The sequence below is a fragment of the Olea europaea genome, unplaced genomic scaffold (genome assembly GCF_002742605.1).
Source record: "Olea europaea var. sylvestris unplaced genomic scaffold, O_europaea_v1 scaffold126, whole genome shotgun sequence".
Classification (NCBI taxonomy): domain Eukaryota; kingdom Viridiplantae; phylum Streptophyta; class Magnoliopsida; order Lamiales; family Oleaceae; genus Olea; species Olea europaea.
In genome coordinates this window covers 559,639-580,866 of record NW_019230046.1, presented here as the reverse complement: position 1 = coordinate 580,866, position 21,228 = coordinate 559,639, and the positions used below count along the sequence as shown (strand labels likewise).

At 35.7% G+C, this 21,228-nt stretch overlaps 3 protein-coding genes across 6 annotated transcripts; all 3 read right to left on the bottom strand.

Annotated features, from left to right (window-relative positions):
• Positions 1–343: 343 nt before the first annotated feature.
• On the bottom strand, positions 344–3,226 carry LOC111374577 (E3 ubiquitin-protein ligase Praja-2-like). 4 transcript variants are annotated; one of them, XM_022997269.1, is made up of 2 exons: positions 1,863–3,225; positions 344–750 (listed from the first exon to the last, which is right to left on the bottom strand). In XM_022997269.1, exon 1 carries the CDS (start codon positions 3,160–3,162, stop codon positions 1,897–1,899), a length of 1,266 nt encoding a protein of 421 aa, XP_022853037.1. In that variant the 5' UTR covers positions 3,163–3,225; the 3' UTR covers positions 344–750; positions 1,863–1,896. The 4 variants fall into 4 exon arrangements, with proteins under 4 accessions (XP_022853037.1, XP_022853036.1, XP_022853035.1 ...); XM_022997268.1 differs by lacking the exon at positions 344–750 and adding an exon at positions 1,230–1,422; XM_022997267.1 differs by lacking the exon at positions 344–750 and adding an exon at positions 1,231–1,365.
• A 3,214-nt stretch (positions 3,227–6,440) lies between these two features.
• Positions 6,441–12,669, bottom strand: LOC111374576 (WPP domain-interacting tail-anchored protein 1). The gene is made up of 5 exons (XM_022997266.1): positions 12,448–12,669; positions 10,822–11,420; positions 9,281–10,386; positions 8,442–8,639; positions 6,441–6,790 (listed from the first exon to the last, which is right to left on the bottom strand). Exons 2-5 carry the CDS (start codon positions 11,387–11,389, stop codon positions 6,617–6,619), a joined length of 2,046 nt encoding a protein of 681 aa, XP_022853034.1. The 5' UTR covers positions 11,390–11,420; positions 12,448–12,669; the 3' UTR covers positions 6,441–6,616.
• A 5,270-nt stretch (positions 12,670–17,939) lies between these two features.
• LOC111374551 lies at positions 17,940–18,587 on the bottom strand. Its single transcript, XM_022997230.1, has 2 exons — positions 18,316–18,587; positions 17,940–18,234 (listed from the first exon to the last, which is right to left on the bottom strand). The coding sequence occupies exons 1-2, from the start codon at positions 18,585–18,587 to the stop codon at positions 17,940–17,942; spliced, it is 567 nt and encodes a 188-aa protein (XP_022852998.1).
• Between the last annotated feature and the right edge of the window lie 2,641 nt (positions 18,588–21,228).

Sequence of the window (21,228 nt, the reverse complement as noted above, 5' to 3'; positions counted from 1 at the left end):
ACAGCTTCACCGCACCCACCCAACACCAACGCCACCTCCGGTGTTACCGCCATGTCCTCCACCTCCATCACACCACAACATTTCCACCTCAAATCCACAACCACCAAAGCCCGCACCTGTTCGTCCACAAAGAGATGAACAACCCACACCCTTTCGTCCACAACCTTTTCTTCATTTTTTTCACAAATTCTTGATTCCAAATTTCTGATAGAGGATAGGGCAACAGATTTCACTTCGACAATTTTAATAGTGAAAGCTCGTGAAATAATTCAAGAACCCATTCATTACCTGTATGAATGGCCTTGCAGGCTAATCACATAGGAAAAAAATATTTCAAAAATAAATCCTTCTGAAAGTTAACGCTAAAAATAGAGAAATTTACACACAGCTTCCATGCTACATATATCAACAAAGTACAAATTCAGATTAAAGATAGAGAGCGCATCGATCTGGGCAAGGGGTGGTTCATATTGGAAAAAGAAAACCGTTAGTACTGTAATGTCTCGGGAGATAAAGAAGATAACAAAGTGGCAAGGAAAACTCGAGATTCTATGAGAAATATTACGCCTTGAACTGGGTTGCGTGGGGATGAAATCCAGAGATTCTACATAGGAGCACCAAAAGCGACTTTCGCTTTTGCGTCCCTACAAATGCCGCTTTTACTTCTTGAATCCAATAAAGAGTAGTTGCTTCTTCCTGGAAACTAGCTTCCAGAGCGGGTGGCTTGGTAAACTACCTTCATCATTTCATCTGTCGTAACAATGACATATCCTTTTACATCTTTGTCAAAGATAAGTAGAAAAAATCCAAATATTCCATTAAATCACTTGGTAAAATACTACCTAAGGTCTCCATCCCGTAACAATTTATTTATCATAATCACTAATAAAATGACTACAAAAGCTATTCAAGTTGCGTGTTTCCGAGTCTGGAATTATTCTCCAGCTTGACCCAAAATTACATGGACTAAGTTATTGAAAGGTCACCATGCTCATCTGAACACTTGACTCTAATTCCAGAACATTTTCAGCCTAGTACACAAACAAAATGCAGGAAGTTGTTGATAGATCAGCACCGAGCCTACGCTTCTCCTTAGGAATGCACCCTTTAGTTTAGGCTAGTTCCAGCCATCGAAGCCCAAAGCCTATGGATCATTCAAGACCATGCGCCGACTCTTTCTAGTTTGCATGGTCTAATAATTGATCCAAAAATTTCTAAAATAAATTGAGTAGGTCCTAATAAGCTGCGACTGGAATTGCGAGAGAAGATACTGTGCTTCTAGCAAACAGCAGTTGATGAGAATCAAGAGTAAACCACCACTAGCAATTTCCCATGCTTGCTTCACGAATGTCATTATAATTGAAACTAATCACATCACAAGGAAAAAGGGAAATCAAACAGATGCTCACCAACAACTCAATCCTGAGTGAAAAAGGTTTATATTAGGCATATATTTCTGGATAGTAGAATGAATAAAATTTTAGTTTCCTTTTCTTAATACCGCAAAATATGTTTTGCAGTCCACCAAACCAAACAAGCCATTCAAGTATAATCACTTCAATTCCATTTGGTAATAGCATAAGAGAAATTTATTCCAACAATAAATTCTTAGTACTTGCAATCTGAAATCAACATACATATACATGTACACCGACGAATTACCCTATTTCCTCTATGTGGAAGAAAGAAAACTAAGGAAACCGCAGATGTTGGCAAAATAACAATTATTGTTAACCAAGTAAAATGGTACAAAAACAAAAAGTTCGATATTATATCATCCCAAAAGGTAAAATATGCACCATAAATCCATATTCTTCACATTCCTACCCATTTCAAAGCAAAAATTCTCTGTTGTTACTCACCTGAGAATCATCGACCAAGAGATGATCAACTCCATCACCACCCCAATCGGCTATCCCTCTGCCTCTTCTCATAATCTGCATCGTCTGTAGGCAATTCGTACCTACAAACAGGGCATGTATTCCTGATCTCAAGCCATGGCAAAATGCAGTCTCCATGATAAAGATGGAAGCAAGGCATTCTAGTTATCTTTTCTCCACCTGCAACATCCTCCTTACAAACTGCACAAACAACAGAATCATTGTTCTTCTGAACTTCGTCAACTGTCAACACCACTGAAGGCAAATTCTCCACCACGGATTTTGACGCAGGAAGACCAATCTTTACAGCATTCTCATTCTCCACCCATTGTTCCATCGTCAAAGTATAATCATCTGGAAGATCAAAACGAGCAAATTCACGATCATTGTTATATTCTTCCTGGTTCTCGAAACCAAAATCACTATCCAAATTATTTGCTGTCATGAGCACTTCCCACTCGACATTTCTCTCTTCTTCTTCTGCGTCATCTTCTTCTAATTCACCTTCTGCTACATCTAAGAATGAATTCTCGCCTTCTGGGGATGGAACATTTGAAGAAACCAAGACTCCCCCAATTCGATCAATCACGGAATCAAAATTCTCTCTCTCGTCAAATTGGTTTCTCTCACTGACCTCCTCCCACTCAAACTCTTCTCTTTGGTTTTCAATAATACGATATTCATTCACCCCAAAGCTCTCGTAATTGTCATCATCATTAACAATAAACCCAGAATTTACATCAAATTCACCGAAATCAGACTCCGCATTCGAACCCTCAACCCGAATCCCAAGCTCCAGCGGGATCGAATCCGAACCAAGTCCCGGACCGAACCCAAATTCCATCCTCGTATCCTCCGACAGACCTGAATCGAACTCCCGAATTGGGTCATCCAGAATTTGGGCTTCGCGGGACTCGAACAGATCGGTAACAAAATTCATCGGCTCGTCGTATCCTTCTCGACATAAACGGCAATTTCGGTCAGGTAAGGAATCCGAATACTCGCAAACCCAGCTATCGGGTTCTGCATTAAAATTGAAACCAAAATTGGAACTAGCGTTGTATTCATCCGGTATAAAGAAATAGGAATTCGAATTACTGTGTGGATCCAATGAATCGAAATCGAGCAAAAATGAGCTGTCTCGATTCAATTCATCTTCTTCGTGCTCCGTTTCTTGATAGGCCCTAGTAGTGGTGCTGGAATTGGGCCTCAAGGAGGTTTGTTGAGTTTGCGGCAGCTGTTCGCGGTGGCGTAAACGGTTGATATTGGAGAGCTCCTCCATTGGAGAAAGAAATTGAAGCAAGTTCTGTCAAGCACAGGGGATTTCATTTATATTTTTGATTTCCTTGCCTACAAAACTTCAACAAAACAGGTGGCGGAACGAGGAATTAATTGTTCCAATAACCACTGAACTTATGTTCATGTCTTTAATTAATCACTAAAATTTAAAATGTCGAATTTTGATCGAAGAACTTAGATACATGTCTTCGATTGTTCACGAAGCTTAAAATGTCAAGTTTTGATCCCAGAACTTTGAAAAATATCATACGTTACTCACTAGCATAAATATTGAACTTTGAAAAATATCGTATTTTTAGTGAGTAAAGTACGATATTTTTTAAAATTCAGTGGCCAAAACTCGATATTTTAAATTACAGTAAGCAATCAAAGACATGAAATTAAGTTCAGTGATCAAAACTCGATATTTTAAATTTCAATGATCAATCAAAGATATGGACCTAAGTTCAGTTATCAATGAAACAATTAATTCCGAAATATGAGCATTATTTTAATTTTCACTTCTTCAAAATAAAATATGCCCAATCACTGACCGAATCTTTGAACTGCAAATGCTAAAAGATTATTTTGGATCAAACTTGAGTAATTATTAATTAATATATAGAGTCAATGACGGAAATACATTTTCAAACTACACTTGGCAATTTTTTTTATTAGAGAATGAGAAAAAGACATCATAAAACACTCAATTATGGTATGCCACATCATTCTATTTTTGTCCTGTTTGTTCAGCATGGATAATTTACATGTATATTATGATATTCATAAGAGTGTCCATAATGTATATGTAAAATTTCATGATTGAAGAGTTGAAAAAACAATTTTTCAATTCTCCAAAAATGTTATATCACTTGTATATTATGGACACTTTTATGGATACCATAATGTACATATAGTATAATTCGTCCAGCATTATTCCTGGTTTAATTAACGATTTTGTTAGTTTTGATTGATGTGTCAGCTAATTCGATATCCATGTCAACAAAACCCAAATAGGGTTCAATATTTGATTATTACAAAATAAAATTCAATTACCCAATTCTACGAAAACAAAGGTCAGTGATCTCTCGTGTAATTAACTCAAAATTATTATTTTATGCATTTATCGAGACTAGACTGAAAATTATAGAGGTATTTTCAAAAATGTCTAATTTCATGGGTGTCAATTGAAAAATGTCAACTTTTTAAATTTATCACTAAATTATCTATTATGCCATTTATGAAAGAAGAAGCAATTTATTTATTTTTTCAATTTGTTGCGAATTTCGAGAAGTAGTTTCCATGTGAAGTTACATTAAAATGATGTTCTTGATATTTGAATCCTGTTTACATTTTAAAAATACACATGTCAAATCACAATACTAAATATTCTCAACATTTCAAACGTTGTTCTAGACATTTTAAATATCTAGAATGGCATTTCATTCCAAACATGACAATTCTTTATACTTAAAATGTAATTCTCAACGTTTCTGTGTCAATGAGAAAAATAACATTAAGGGTGTGTTTGATTACATTTATTTTTCATGAAAAATATCAGTTTTTCACCCAAATTCCTACTTAGAGCGTTTGATTGCTATTTTTTTTCATAGAAAACATTTTCCAACTTTTGAAAATATGCCTAATTTTCCTTGTTTTTAAGGAAAATATTTTCCTTGGGTAGAGGTGGTTTTTATTTTCCACAAAAGATGAAAAATATTTTCTTTTCTAGGTGATATTTTCCATGTCAATCAAACACACTCTAATTGTTATTTGACATGTGCACTTTGAAATAAATATGACGATTATGTGTCAAAAATTTATTGACCCATAAAATTTTTACAAAGATGTCAATTTCTTGTCTTTGTGTAAAATCATAAATTGTTCATAGGAGTATTTTGGTTCAAAATATTTCAAAATGAACATTTTTACAAGAATTTGTGAAAGTGGACATTTTTTACAAATGGACATGTGAAATGTGAACATTTCAAGCAAATTCCTCAAAATTTTATTATATAAATGAGACTATTAACATATGATAACTTTCATTTGACTATGTTTACCGCTGTTTGATTAAATTTATTTCAAAACTCCTTTTTCACTTTTTTTTTTTTTTTTTTTACATATTCATTTCCAACAAAATATTCACGCAATAAAACATTATGCAATTTTTAAATCATATATCCTCTAAAAATTCACTATTTAAATTTCTATTTTTGCCGAATAATGACCATCGAATAGGAGCTTAACTATGTTAACTAAATTTTAAGTTTCCAGGTTAACGAAGAGACTTCTTATATTTGCATATTCCTCTCCTTCACTTGAATTCTCTAATGACATAAGAGAATCCAATTCTAAAAGTTAATAAAAATTGATAAAATGTGCAGTTAAAAAATTATGAATCTCACGAAACACGTGGCCAAAATTAATTATTAACTTAACGAATAGATTTTGCACGTCCATATACGTTACCATGATGAATCTTTATCTTCTGGAAGGACTCAACAACGTCTCACTTAAAATTCAGATTTTAATCACAATCAAACAGGGTATAAAGACAACCTTTTCAACATAAATAAAATAATTCTACTAGATGAAAAAAGTCAACTAATTTCATTTTTACACGCTTCTGCAATCATCATAAAATAATTAGGATTGTTTCGCAGTAATGTTTCGAGTCATTGCTTAGCATAAGAAATTTGCTTCAAGCTGGAAGAAATTGCCAACAACTTAGAGTAATTTTACTAAAAAATTTCCGAAAGCAACATCCCAAATAATTTATTAAGTAAATATGAAAGTTGTAATAATATAAAATAAACTTCCAAGAAACATAGCCCGGATTCTACCTAATCAAAGATTTATTTTTATTTTTTTACCCTTTTAATCAAGTTTAAAATTCATTCGTTAAGCAGCCACAGAAACTGATTTTTTATTTTTTTTTCTTAAATGCAGGAAAATCACATCTTCACTGAAGAACAAGAAAACAATTATTTATCATTATCGGGTATGGTTATATAGGACCTTTTCGGTAATGATTATAAGAATTGATTTTTTGACCAAAGGTGGATCTTACTTGTAAATGAAGAAGTAAAAAATGACAACTAGAATGATAAAACAACAATCAAAAAATCAATTTTGTGGAGTAAAAAATTGCTACCAAATGGAGGCATAGCAAAAATACCGACAAAAAGTTGAGGAGACGAAAATGTTGAGAAATTTCTACTAGTGGAATTTGCCCACAAGTTGCCCTCTAGAAAACCCTTACTTAGTCACCTTTAAAGAGGATCTAGTTTTTACTATAATATATCAAACCATTTCTCAACTCTGGTCATCAAGAAATTCCATTTCCTATGCTATTTCAGAACTTTATATGATCATTTAAAAAGAACATGTAAAATCCATGTAGATATTTGGAACACGACGAAGCTGAAGCGGCTAGAAGTATAAAGATTACTCATCTAGTTTTGAAACAAATAAGCTGCAAAAGCAGGAATCAACACTACAAGTGCCATGAGGACATACTTGAAGTTGAGCACATTTGCATCTATATTCCTTACCGTCTCAAGCTCAGTGGAATCAACACGCTCCATGTTTGTCTCACTTGTAGTCGCGTCTCCAAGCTTATTGCCCATCTAAAATAAATAATAAATTAATGTCCAACCATCACAACATTTCATATTCTACAATTTTTAATGAAATTCACACAAAAATAATACTCCCTCTATTTTATAAAGATAGGCTTGCTTTCCATTTTCACCCGTACCAAATAATATGCCACTTGTTGAGAGTATAATCGATTTCTTAATTTTCTAATATTTCCCTATTTCATGTGCCTTGTTATCAACAAATATGAACTATTCCTATTTAAATCATTATTTAATGTAGGGATATATTAGAAAAATATAAGAAACAAATCTATCTTTATGAACAGAGGGTGTATAAGACTTAGTGGATACCTCGAACAAATCCACCAAATCCACCACCATGTCTAAAAAGACGATGCTGGAAAGTCAAAATGTAAATTTTCATTTACCTATTTTTAAATATATTTCAGAATTTCTTTTTGGGCACAAAACCTACTTTTGTAGAAAGCAAATCTTTACTTGGGCAGAAAATACTTCAACTTATTTTTAGGATTAGAAAAGCATGCTATTTAAAAAATAAAAATGAAGAAGAAGCCTCTAGAATTGCTTAACAAAAAAAAAAAGATAAAACTCTCATTTGACGGGTAAAAGGATATTAATTAAAAAGACTTGGCTCTTGACGTCATCATAAGGCTCCTCAACAATGTTTCGAGAAAAGCAATATGTAGAAACTAGAAAAAGAACATCATAATTACAAGGACAATACACCTATGGAGTTAACATGTACCACCATTATCCAATAGAAAAGCTCTTAAAAGCTCGTCTATTTCCTTAGGGCAACTCAGGTCCTCAACCAAAGCAGGTCTAGCTAAGCTGAAAATGCTGTTTAAGCTTAGCAAAAGCAGAAAGAGTAAATAAGTCAAAAAATAATAACAAAAATTATTGGTTAAAATTAAAATAAGGTACTTATTTTGATTGTAAGAGAGAGTAACTTTATTCGTTGAAGTAAGAAAAAGGTAAATATCTAAATGTATTGGGAAGCAGAAAGTTAAAAAGTGATTTTCTTTTGCTAAGCTTAGCCAAACAAATCTTACAGCAGTTGCTAAAATTCAACCTATCAGATGGTCAAAATGCAGGTTTCTACATTCAAGATAATCATCAGGTCATTTTCTATCGGTCCCATCTCTTCATGCAGTTAATTACACAGCCATTTCTTGGTAGGCATATGCAAATGTTTCGGCAGTGAATGAGCATATAATGTCTTTGACAAGGGAGACAAGTTCGGGAAAGATTACAAAATAAATCGGAGATTGAAATTAATTTACTAGGAAATGAGAACAAAAGTGAAATTACGGAATTTCTTGTCCCCGAACTTCCACGTCTTCAAGTGAACAAGACATGGAGATGAAAACCAATTAAGACAATATGATTTAGTGTCAACAGTTCGCACAAAGAGAAGTAACACAAGTGAGAAACCTACCTTGTGCTAACTTCCACTTCAAAATTTGTATCCCATTAACTTAGTATTTTGACTGGTCATTTCAAAAACATATATATGAGTATAAAATTGGGACTTTTAGTATCAAAAAGTTTATACAACTCGTGAACAGGAAAAGATTTCATCCTCCTTTATCTATTCTGGTTTTATTCGGATAAGAATTGACAAGAATAAACATTAAACACTTACTGAAGCACATACCTCATGACTGGTATCTAAAGACTCGGTAGTTTGCTCGTTACTTTCTTCAGCAGAAGTTGCATTTCTAGAGTCATTCTTGGAAAGCATAGATTCTTTGGTATTTCCCTTGGAATTCACAGTTGTAGTAATTGTGGGATCCACGCACATTTCCGGCAAATGCTTTACCTCAAGCCTTTTCTCCTTCACTAATGATATAATCTGCATAAACATTACTCTCAGAATCTAAAGATACTGTCAAACAATCAGGGGAAAGTATTATATATACAAGAGTAATGTCCTGCAATTTGGAATTTTGGATTACAACATCAATTAGTAAAGCACATTTCCTCCTACTCATAGAACAGGCCATTGGAAAGGCAGAGAGAGAGAGAGAGAGGAACAGGAGAAGAGCACATAGTCAATTCAAATAAAAGCATAGAGATCTGGTGTTCAATTGAAGGAAAAAGTTGTGACAGATGACAATCTCGATACATCTTTCCAATCTAATAAAGAAACAAGCCTTTGTCAAGCATTTTTTTAATATATACATTTCTTAAGGATAAAAACAGAGGCTTCAGGGAGAGATTTGATGCATTTCTATCAGAATTTGATCTTCAACATCTAGTGATCTCAAAATTTCTAAATGGCTTTGGAGAAGATCTGCGGTCCAGGATAACTAACTCATAGCTTACTCAAAGAGGGAAAAAATAAAAATAAAATAACTACCTTGGTAATGAAGAGGGAGGGACAATAAAGGAAGATATTGATAGATAATTGGCTACAAAAGATAAATAAAGGAGCTTGTCAAGTAGTGATCAAATTATGAGTGCAAAATAAGAAAGATTGGAGGGCTACGAAACCTGCTTATGTAGGCGTTCTCTTTCAAGAGCCAACTGCACAACTAAATCTGCTATAAATTTGGTGTGAACGCCAATGTCCTTTGCAGTTTTCTTTTTTGCTTCCTCAGCCTGATATAAAGATGCCTCCAAGTCTTCTGTTCTACTCGTTAGAAAATTTATTCTTTCAACAAGATCAGCATTGGACTCTGACAATATGATACACTTTTCTTCAGCATTCTCAGCACTGCTTTCAGCTTTTGAAACCTTTGATTTCAGATTTTCGATTAAATTCTCCATATCCTTAACCATGCAATCTAACATGTTTTGCTTCTCCTGACTAGCTTCAGCAAACGCCACTGCATGCTCTTGCTTAATTTCAGAGTCCTTCAATTTCCTCTCAAGCTCTTCCACCCTCTCATCTGAACTAGAAAGGCTACTCTTAAGGATACAAAGGTCTTTATTTAGCTCTACATTAGACTCTCTAAGCAATTTACACTCCGCTTCGGCACTCTCAGACCTTTGTTCTGCATCATAAGCTTTTTCCTTCAATTGATCAATTATATTTTCAGTTTCATGAATCTTAGCGGATAACTCTTCATTCTTGTCAGAAGAATCCTTCACCGTCTGCAAGTGAGACTCAAAATCTTTCAGTTTCTGTTGAAGTGAAGTCGCCTTTTCAACAAGTTCACTCCGGGTGCTCTCACAGTTTTGTAAAGCACACTCTTTATCTTTCAATTGTTCATTTAGATCTTGAAGTTTAGATCTCAAACCCTCTTCCCTCTGGATTGAAGCATTAAGATTAAACTGTAAAATCTGGACTCGTCCCAATAGTTCTTTTGAAATCCCTAACAGGATTTCAGCAGTGTTTTCTGACTCAAACAGTCTTTCCAAGGTAACTTCAACTTCTTCTTCTATGCAGTAAACTTCTTGTTGCAGCTTAATATTTAAATCTTCTTCAGTTTGCGTAAACTCGCTAAGCTTCTTCTCCAGTTCTAATTCTCTGGCCAAAGACTTCTCAAGCATCTGCAAAATTTTCCTCTGCTCTTCCACAGTCTTCATTTTTATCTTTGTATTTTGGTGTAAAAGATCACCATTCTCAAAACTCACCACCTCTTTATTGTCCTTCCCTGTCAAGTATGTTCAATCATCATTAGCTGAAGACAGAAGAACTATTTTATTTTATGCTGAAGATAGGAAATTCAGATGTTAATGTCATCGTATATGCAGCAATAACTAAATAAAAATAAAAAAAATACAGCACTTCCCCAGTCCACCCACTAAGAAAAAAAAGTAAAAAAGGTATACTTATTTGCTCCCATTTTGACAAAACGAGTTGCAGATAACAAGGGAGAAGGTGCTCAGAGCAAGAAATTATCAGAATCCACTCAATTATATGTTGCAATTCCAGTTCAAGGACCGTGGAACCAAACTCCACATGGGATACTTGATCTAGTATAACTCAAAACAACTAAGCACTAAAAAAATTGTGTAAATCTGTGCAGCACCATATATACAATGACATTTCACAAATAAAAATAAATTTGAGTATGTAACAAACTCACAGTTTTCGTCACTGCCAGAAGTCAACAAGATCCTTTGGAATCTGGAAGATTGTGCCCGTTTTTCTGTGACCCGCTCAAATGACTGCTTTAAGCATTCCTCACAATCATATAACTTTTCTTCCATTCCCTTAAAAGCTTCGCCGAACTGCTCGAATACAGATATAACCCCTTGGGAACTTAGAATCTCCGTTTGAAGAGAGGTTAGAAAATTATCCAGCTCTTTGACCTCAGAGTCCAAAATCCCAGATAAAAGATCGAATTCAAGTGCCTTTTCATCAGAATCTTCCAGAGTAGATTCTTCTTTCAAAATGAAAGCCTCAAAATCATATTCCCTCTCTTCCACGTACATAACAAGTAAGTCTAAGTTGACCAACTTCTCTGAGGAACATGCTAAATCTAGTTCAATTTTCGTCAAAACCTCTGCAGCAGTTCTAATCTGTAGTGCAATGTCTCCACTAGACGAGATAACTTCAAGTGAATCAATGTTATTTGATTCTGATATTTCACCAGAGTTAACAATTTCAATAGAAGTAGATCCATCTTTTACGGTATCAGTATTGACCTCCATTTTAAGTCCTCCAGTTAGCTCAATTTACAGCCTAAAATAATAATGAACTTATACATCAATCAACCAACATCAAAAAAAAAAAAAATCAATTCAAAAACATCTAATGAAAAGATCAGTAATAGGTAATTCTTCAATAGAGTAAGCAATTACTATTGTGGTTAAAAAACTAAATTTAATATCTGTCAACTAATCGCATTTGCTGCACTGCAGATAGCAATGGAAAGATTGTTCGCTAATATACGTGTCTGTAAGAAAGGAGAAACATAAAACAGCTTCTCAAATTATTCAGTAGTTCAAATCCACATATAAAAATGAATTTTCACTAAATGAAATTTGCACATCACTCATGGTTTTCACTTTATTCTTTTTTATTTTTCCCCCTTTATCTCAAACCCAAAAAATATTTCCACCTCCATCCCCGCAGTTTACCCATCCACTTGAGTTTCTCCAGAAACGTTCTACAGTAATGAAGAATCTCTTACAAGCCCTAATGGCCCAGGTGGGGGGGGGGGGGGGGGGGGACTGCAAATTTTCGAAGCAACTGGAACCTCATTTGCCATACATATTTTCTTTTTCAATAGCACCACAACTATATGAACACTACACTTTTATACAGTTATCAAATCCAAAGATTTCATATTACCATCAAACCTCAACTTAAAGACTTAACAGCTCAAAGCCACATATGGCATAAAAATCAGCCTATATCCAAGGCCCTTGTTCATCGTATTTGCATCCCTTTTACAGAAAAGTCCATCCAACAATACATACATATCTTATATGCGAGCATGGACACAACCAAAACATGGTAACGGATGAGGATTATCGTCATTAGTTTTTTTTCACATAATTTTCCATTTTGATAGTAAAATGTGTAAATGCCAAATTTAAAAATTACGAATATATTAATTAAAGGAAAAATGGAATACGTAAGCGAATCATAATTTTAAACATTCAAATATTCACAAGACGTATATGTAATTACATATGATTGAAATCAACAAAATATAGGTAGAGAAAGTGCTGGAAAAGGGGGTTTACATAAATCTAAAACATACCAATATGAAATTTCGCGAGTTCGACAGTGAGTGAAGAATTCGATCCTTCCAGTTTAGTTTAATAAACAAATAATTTCAGAGAGTCCAATGATTTTCCATTTGAATAAAAAAAAATTTGCTTTTTCACCGGACCGACCTGGGATCAGTGACTCGGTGACTCAGCGATATTCGAGTTTGTGTTATGGACGTGTTGTCACTAGGAAAGATTGTGGGATTCGAGTGGACAGGTGTAATGTGTGAAGGGATAACTTAAGTGTGTATATTGGTTTTTTCTTTTTCTTTTTTTATTAATATGTTATAAAAGTAAATTCATTAAGCCACACTCTTTAAAATTTTAATGACAGTTGCATATATGTCAAATTTTATTTATGTCAATTCAAAAATATTCACTTTCGATAATTTTTGTAAAAATAGCCAAATTTGATACCAAATTCTCTATTGTGGAAATTACACCACATGTCAAAATCTTGATTTTTAGTTACACAAATGTCATCCTTTTTCTGACATTACAAATATGGCAATTTATGAAAATTTTGGACTAATTTACCCCCCTGCATAAATGTAATACCTTACAGGTTTTGCATTAATTGTAGATTTGACTAGACAGAATTGTGTCAGGGAGGAGGTGTGAGGAGAAGAAAAACAAAGAAAAAAAAGCAAGATGAAGGAAGAGAAAGCCAAACGTCGAAGCGCCTCTCACCGAAATCACCGACCCTCTCTCTGCAATCGCCGACCTCACTCCCAGCCTTGGACGACGATCGTCAACGTCGAAATCACTCCCATTGTTAGTCGAATCGCCCGAAACTGAGCACAACATCAAAGGCTGTCTTCTCCCTTGCGACTGCCAGAGAAACCGAACAGAAGCGAAGGTAAATCCACCCATCTTCTGACTTCCCACTTTTTTCATAGGCATCTACCCATCCACCCATCTTTCGTATAGTGCATTTTGAGAACCGGGAAATTTTGCAGTTTTAGACTTTCGCAGTATGTAAAATGAGATATAGGGTATAAGATGGCCGTCCATTGATTGTTTATTCTGAATGGTTATTTCTGATTTTTTGTTATTGAGTTTAACACATATGTTTTCCCCTCCCTGTGAAGCATTGTGTTCGATATTTGTTGAATAGTGGGTGTGACTCTTTGTTGAATAGTGGGTGCGATACTTTATTGAACATATTTTTTGTTCTTATTGAAGCTAGATATATATTTTGTTATATGATAATATTAATGTTGAACAAATAATTGAACAAGGATTCCATAAAATTTTGTGATTTCTTAACGTGTGTTCATGTGTGAAATAATGAGTTCAGTTGTATGGATGCATACTATAATAAGAAGATATAATTTCTATATTGTGTAAGTGGAGAATTTGAAGTGGCGTTTGCAAAGGGGGTTTTGATGGATTCTTAATTCTCATTGAAGGAATAAAATGTTGCTTACTTTGGTTTACTTTGAAGTGATTGGTTTTGTTGAGTTTGAGGTGCAGTTTTGAGTTTGTCCAACACAGTCTTGTTTCATAACAATTTGAAAATTGTGTTTTAGTTTTGCTGTAATTTTATATTTATGACTTCTATGAGTTATGATTTATGTTCTCATTTAGTCGGCAATTTGGCATTCAAATGAGAATTGTGAATCTATGATTTCGGATACATAATTTATGTTGTTGAAGAAGGTGAAGCTCAAAGCCATATCGTTTATGTTTTTTTAGTTATGTTGAAATTTTGAGTTCTGTAATGTTTCAATATTTTACTTTTTACTAAAATCAAGATTAGTTAGATGACCTATTCATCTTGTGTTTGATGAATTGATTTAAAATCATGTAACCTGAGTGTTGTATTGTACATGAAATTATTTGGAGTCTGGCGACGTTTCATGATTTGCTTCTGGTATTTGTGAATTGGGTTGGATGATGGAATGATATTAGTTTTGTGAAAAAGTGCTTGCATTCGTTTATGTCTTTTCCTTTATTTTTTTGTTAGTTGCTTTATTTCTGAACATTTTGTTTTGTGATGACTATAAAATCCAGTATTCTATATATGAATGGATAGCTTTTGACGACCTACATAGTTATCTTAGAGAAATTTTACGTAATTGGAAGTGATTTAGCAATGATTTAGAAGTTCAATGCCTCCCACTGAACTGTCGTTCCCGACAGTAGAGCTCAGGTTTTCTCGACAGTTAGGCCAACATTCTTGCATGTTTGGACATCAACTGTCGGTATCGACAGATCATCTGTCAGTACCGATGGTTGTAGTCAGTTTTTCTCGACAGTTGAGTGTGTCCATGCATTAGTGTGTTTCATTAAACTGTTATTTATGATACAATATCTTTAAGTTTATCCAGTAACCCCAGTGAGTTTTATGAATGCATCTTGCAGGACACAGGACTGATGGAGTTTGATTATTGTATTCCAGAAGAGGCAAGGTTGCGGGCCCATATTTCGCAGAGGAGCAACTTGAAGTATGTGAAGACAGTGATGGACCTTTTCGATGACCGACAGCGCGACGAGTTTCGAAACTCCCCCTTCGAGTATCTGGCCAAGGTTGTAGAGATTCAATTCTCTGCCCAGCTCATCCAGCAGCTCGTGTTCAGAATCATTCGCACTGACAAGATTAAATTGAGATATCGCGGCTTGCCCGGACAACGTACACGACCCACTGCCTGTAGCAACCGACGAACAGATAGGTACGTTGTCATGTGCTACGATTTTTCCCTACTATATTCGATGAGAATTATTTTTCTCATTTTCTTTCTTCCTGTACACTTCCATTATCTTCCAACTGCAAACATCGAACACATATGCAATTACATATGTGTTGTAATATCAGATGGAGGAGCCATGGAGCCCTCACATACGGCGCTGAGCAACGATGCCGACTTACAAGGTTGCGATGTTACAGATGGTGATGGTAAGTTCATTCTCTGCATCACTTATTGTATGTTACGTATGGTACGTGAAGGGCATTTATGGTCACTAACTCCCCCCTCCTTTTGAATTCTCGTAGGCGATCTTGCTGAAGTCCCTGTTCCCGCCAGTGTAGCCGAACCAGGACACGGAGTTCCTACGACGAGTCGGCGCTCGGCACGGGTGCGACGTCTAGCTCCTGCGGCCAGGATTCCGTATACAAGGGCAGCGAAGCGAACAAAGAAGTAAAAAAAGTATGAACTGTCGGGACAGCACGACGGTGGTGTTGTAGTTGGTAATAGCCTGTCAGCGATTTGGTGGAGGTGGTGACAGATGTTAACTTGTTGGATAAATAACTTCTGTTTGAATTCGTTTTACATTACATTTTAATTACTCGTGTACCGTGGTGATACGTGGACAGATTCCTCATATTTTATGTTGCTTGGCTGATCGGTAGTTGTAGTGTTTATGAATTGTGTCTGGTATTTTAATTTTGTTGATTGTATCAGTCAGGTTCATTTTGTTGTTGGATATATGTTTTTGTTGGACATATTGTGTGCGCTTATTTTCTTTTGGAGGAGGGGAACAAGCGTATGCAACATGTCAATTTCCCAAAATGCTTTGTAAGTACTGTTTTGTTGATATTGTTGATATTCGATCCAATCTTATTATAGATATAGTAATATACTTCGAGTCTTTAAGATTTTCTAATCTGTGTTACGCTTCTTACACTCGTGTTGCTTATGTTAAATAGTGAATGTTATATTTGATAAATTTATGTAGTGGACATAATATGATGTAAACACTGTCAAATATGCTTTAAATACATGTGCAGGTATGTGCGCATATTTTTCGTTGCGTGCTTATGTATGTACTTATCTGTTGTTCTAATTATATCTAGTCTTCACTATAACTTTAATTTGGGACGATATTATAATGATAAATTCTCAAAGTAAGGCATTAAGGCACATACATGAGATGCAACGAGAAGATGAGTCGTTACAAGTGTCAAGAGCATGACAACCACGGTAAAAGTAATTCATAAATCAATGAATTGAGTAAAAATAATTATTTCGTTGTTCGTCTTCCATGTGTGTTGCGATGATGACCCATATGTGTGAGAACCTATACCATTACAACTATGGTAAATTAAAAGTAGCAATTTGATTGAGCAGTTTTTTGTTGCAGATATGGACATTTTCTTAATTGTGCACATGATTAAACAGTGTTTAACATTGTACTAAGTATGGGGAAATGGGGGATAAAGGTACACTTAATTTATTCAACCGTCACACCAAGTGCATTTCAAATTTATAAGGAGATTGGACTTGGTGGTTGGGTAGATGGAGACCATAATTGTTTCCTCTTCAATTAGCTTATAAATACTGTGGGACTTCATTCTCACTTACAAACAAGTTCCTTCAAGACCATTGTCGCACATTCACCTTCTCACAGACACTTATCATTCCTTCAGTACTACTATACGTTCTTCCACAAGAAGCAACGAACCGTTGAACATGAACGAGCCACTGCCAGTTCTTGGTTCATCTCCGCTTTTTCCAATTTATATTTCGTCAGATGAGGAGGAAGTTAACCCTCGTATTGGGAGGGGAGCCATTTTCCCTATTCCTTTTTCCAACTTAGAAGTTGTTTTCAACGAGAGTGCGTAATCATCGAATGGAGTCCTCAATGAGGAGTTCGAGCTGGATGTCGGATACGAGGGAGATTCCGACGATGAGGACGACTGGATGGCGTACGATCCCCCAAATGCGGTAATTATCATCTCTTCCGACGAGTCAGGTAAGGATAGCGGGGACAATGGTTCAGTCGTGGACGACGACTAAAGTGACACCCATGGAATGTAGTGAATAAGTACTGTATAGTAAGGTATTTTGTAGGGATGACTTTAGTTAAGACAATACCAAAAAGTCCACGTGAACATGTCCCTAAGATGCAATTCGTATCATGTTTTTTGCGTTTTTCGGTCGAACTATTTAGAATTACTGAGACTATCTGTCGGGTATGACATGTCAACTGTCGGGCAGTAAGGATAATATGTACAAAAATGGTTATGTATTTTGCAGTATGTAAAACGGCTATTGTGAAAGGTGTGTATCATGGACAAACTTTAATCCATGATTTACGATGACGCAAATGATTGTATATTTCTTCGGGATTCAAGATTGCGTTTTGCACTACCTTTAATTTCGATTTAAGATGATGCTAATGATAGTAAATCTGTAGGGGGATAGAAGATTGCGTTTCGAAATGGAAAAAAAAATATATGTACAGTATCAAACATTTTTCGTTCTCGTGTTTAGAGGTCACAACATGTATGTGTGACGCAGACCGTGAGTGCAGTGCAAGGTTCCGTCAACTATCGAGAATAAGTAACACATCTATCGGGACCGACATTTGAACTGGGCGGGATGTTTACTACGTCTGGACAGAGAGTGAAATTTTTATGTGCACAACAGGATGCGCAACATGCAAGAACGTTAATGATCACAAACTGTAAATCATAACTTCATAATGTTTGATGTAGTACGGAATAATTAACATACAACGTCTATTAACCTGCAAATCTTTAAGGAGCATGTGATACACGGGGGTTTGAAAATGTGGTCCGATTATGACCAACTCTACCACAGCGGGTACATTTTCTGGTAGACCATGCATACTCATACCTAGAACGCTTACGGCGGGTTGGTGGTCTACCTGGAGGACGACGTATGAGTGGTGGGAAAATAGGAGTACATGTAATTAAGCTCGGAACAACCCAATCCACTTCCCTCGAAACAGGATATATAGTTTCGCTATAGGCACCCTTCCAGTAGTCCGATGAATAATAACTGGAGCAAAGCTCGTACAACATCTTCCCTCTAAAGCAAGCAGCATGACTTGCATGAAGACATGGCATACGGTTTAGTTAGAACTCACGACATGTGCAGGTTTTTTCGGACAAGTCAACTATGTCCGTGTCGTTGGATATTCCAACTTGCATCAAGTTGTTTGTCAGGACATGGGCTCGAAGCCTAGTTCCATTTTCGAAAGTCGTCCGTAGCTCGTTCTCCATCCTTGGTGTCAATAAGGTACAGCATTCTTTCACATTTGCTCGATGTTCGTAAAACCACTTCTGCATAGTACTCCGAATGTGTTCAACCAAGTAGGTTATCGGTAACGACCGGGCTTCTCTCAACATCGAGTTCAACGACTCTGCATTGTTGTTTGTCATAATATTGTAACGGTGTCCAATAAATAGTGCTCTGGACCAAAATGAATATCCTGCTCGCTCTAAGTACCCATGCGCTCTTTCGCTCACTCTACGAATCGTCCCATGAGTCGTTCGAAGTCTTCGACCCGAAAAATTGTAGTAGCTCGTTTGAATAGAAATAATAGGCTTGCGTTGTTATATCGCTGTATTAGGTTCTTTTCCATATGCCATATACAACAACCATGCCGAGACGACGAAAACAACTGAGAAATAGCTTTCTGAATACTCTTTTTCCTGTCTGAAACGAACACGAGTTCTTCTGAATCCCCTATAAGGTCTTTCAAGTTCGACAAAAACCACTTCCACGATTTATTGGTTTCAGCATCCACGATCCCCCATGCCAATGGATAAATCTGTTTGTTACCATCTTGGGCAGTTGCCACTAGGAGTATACCTTTGTATGGACCTTTTAAGTGACTGCCATCAACATAGATAACGGGTTTCAAGTACTGCATGTATCCACGAATGCTTGCACCAAAAGCTACGAAGAAGTAACGAAACCTATTACAAGAATCAACTTCGATGTGGGTAACGGTCCCCGGGTTACTTTCTCCTACGAGTTGACAGTACGAAGATAATTTCTGAAAACTGTCCCTTGGTGTGCCATGTAGCATATTTAAGGCATGGAGCTTCCTTCTACGTGCTTTGCTATAACTAATCTTCACACCAAATTCACGTTCCATATCACGTGCAATATGAGTAGGCAGATATGATCGGTATGGAGTATCCAATTTTCCCAAAATGTGCTCTGCAGTTACAGCACTAGTGGCACGCCGATGTGCATTACGACGAAAATCAAGGGAACATGTGTGAACTGCTATGAACTTACGGATCATGAAGATTGTAGATTACTTGACAGTAGAAGTACGTAGCATCCACTTGCAATTATCATCCACACAGACAACTGTTAACATTTTCAAGCTTGACCTGCTTACCCGAAATTGGAACTTCTCTTGCAAAGCAAGTACATGAAGCTTCGAGTACAACTGTTTCTTGGTAAAGAATATTTGCTTCTTGGCGAGAACCGATGTATTTACAGCTGTAATCCACTCATCTGTGCACGAACGTCTGGAATTTGATGACATTGTCTCGTTTATTTCAGCAATAATAGCACGATCTGTACCATGTAATGGGTTCTCTAAGTGTTCAGCGGATGCTGTAGCCTCTATACGCTCAATTGGAGGTTCGGGTGGTTCGGTTTGCGACACACTGTGCTAATGATTCATCTCGTCATGTTGTACATTCAGTGGACATTCCGTTGGGCTGAACAAGTTCCCTTCACAGTTTGCATCTGTTGCCATACCAACAATCGGGAGCTCGGATACCATATATGTGATGCAGAGTGTAGTTTCCTTATGAACAGATATGTACCACTGTAGATCCTCATCGTCGCGTATCTCTGCCGGAGGTAGATTCAAGTTCGGGACTTTGAACTTCAATTTGATTGCATTGCGGGATTCAACGATACCAAGTTTCTCCTTCAATCGTAACACAAGTCTGCTATGGTAATATTTCTCGACACTAAAATGGAAATGGTTTTGTCCCCTCACCACTTCCATTCATCATCTGAGTGAACGAAGTTTCCTCCATGCGACACGATGAATCTGAAATCATGACTCATACCTAAAATGTTGGGACTGTAAAAGTGAGAATTCTGCACATTCATATGTCGACATTTCATAACATCAAATTGGCACACGAAAATACTTACATCCATGTACTACCAAATATATAAAAGATGATCAGTTTTCAGGTGTCGAAATCGACAATTACATTTTCTATCCCGATAGTCAGTAAATGTCGAGTTCGACAGTTAAAATGTCTAACCCGACAGTTTCCAAGATACTGCTCGACAGTTCTACTGCCATAATTTTCGAAAAGATAAATTCCATGTGCTTCACTGTTTGACGAATTTATTGAAAACAGGAAAGGCCATAATAAATTCTGAACTATAATATCACAGTATCTTTTTAGAAATGAACAAGGTATCACTTAATGCTTCATTAAATGTTGAATTATATATGGAATACTTCACATTTTCTATATAATATTGGTATAATTTTTCTTTCTAAAATATACCAAAAATTAACTACATCAATGAATAAGAGATTGAAAGGGTTCATTTAAATATGATCATATTGTATTGAACATTTAAAGTAGTCAATTATGACATGAGATGAACTTTTTTCTACTACCTCACCTTTCAAATTTGTCAATGGCTTTCCTTGTTGATGATGGAGTGGAGATGATGAAGAAGAATAAGTTCTTTCAATTCTTATGTGTGTGTGTATTTTGTAAAGATTTCACCCCTTTTTTAATCAAAAAAATCTTATTATACAATATAATATCATATCTTCAATATTAAATTTAAAGCAAAAATAAATTAATCACATCATAACATTAATTGCATTCAAATCAAGCATTTATAGCTCCAAAAAGGTGTTAAAGGGTAAAGTGGACATTTTGTAGGGAAAAATTGACATTCTTGGAAGAAATTGGTGAATGTCCAAATTTTTTTTGCATCTTCAATTTTAGTGACATTTGTTTAAATTCCCCATATTTTACTCTTAATGAAAGAATAAATAATGTCATAATGCACACG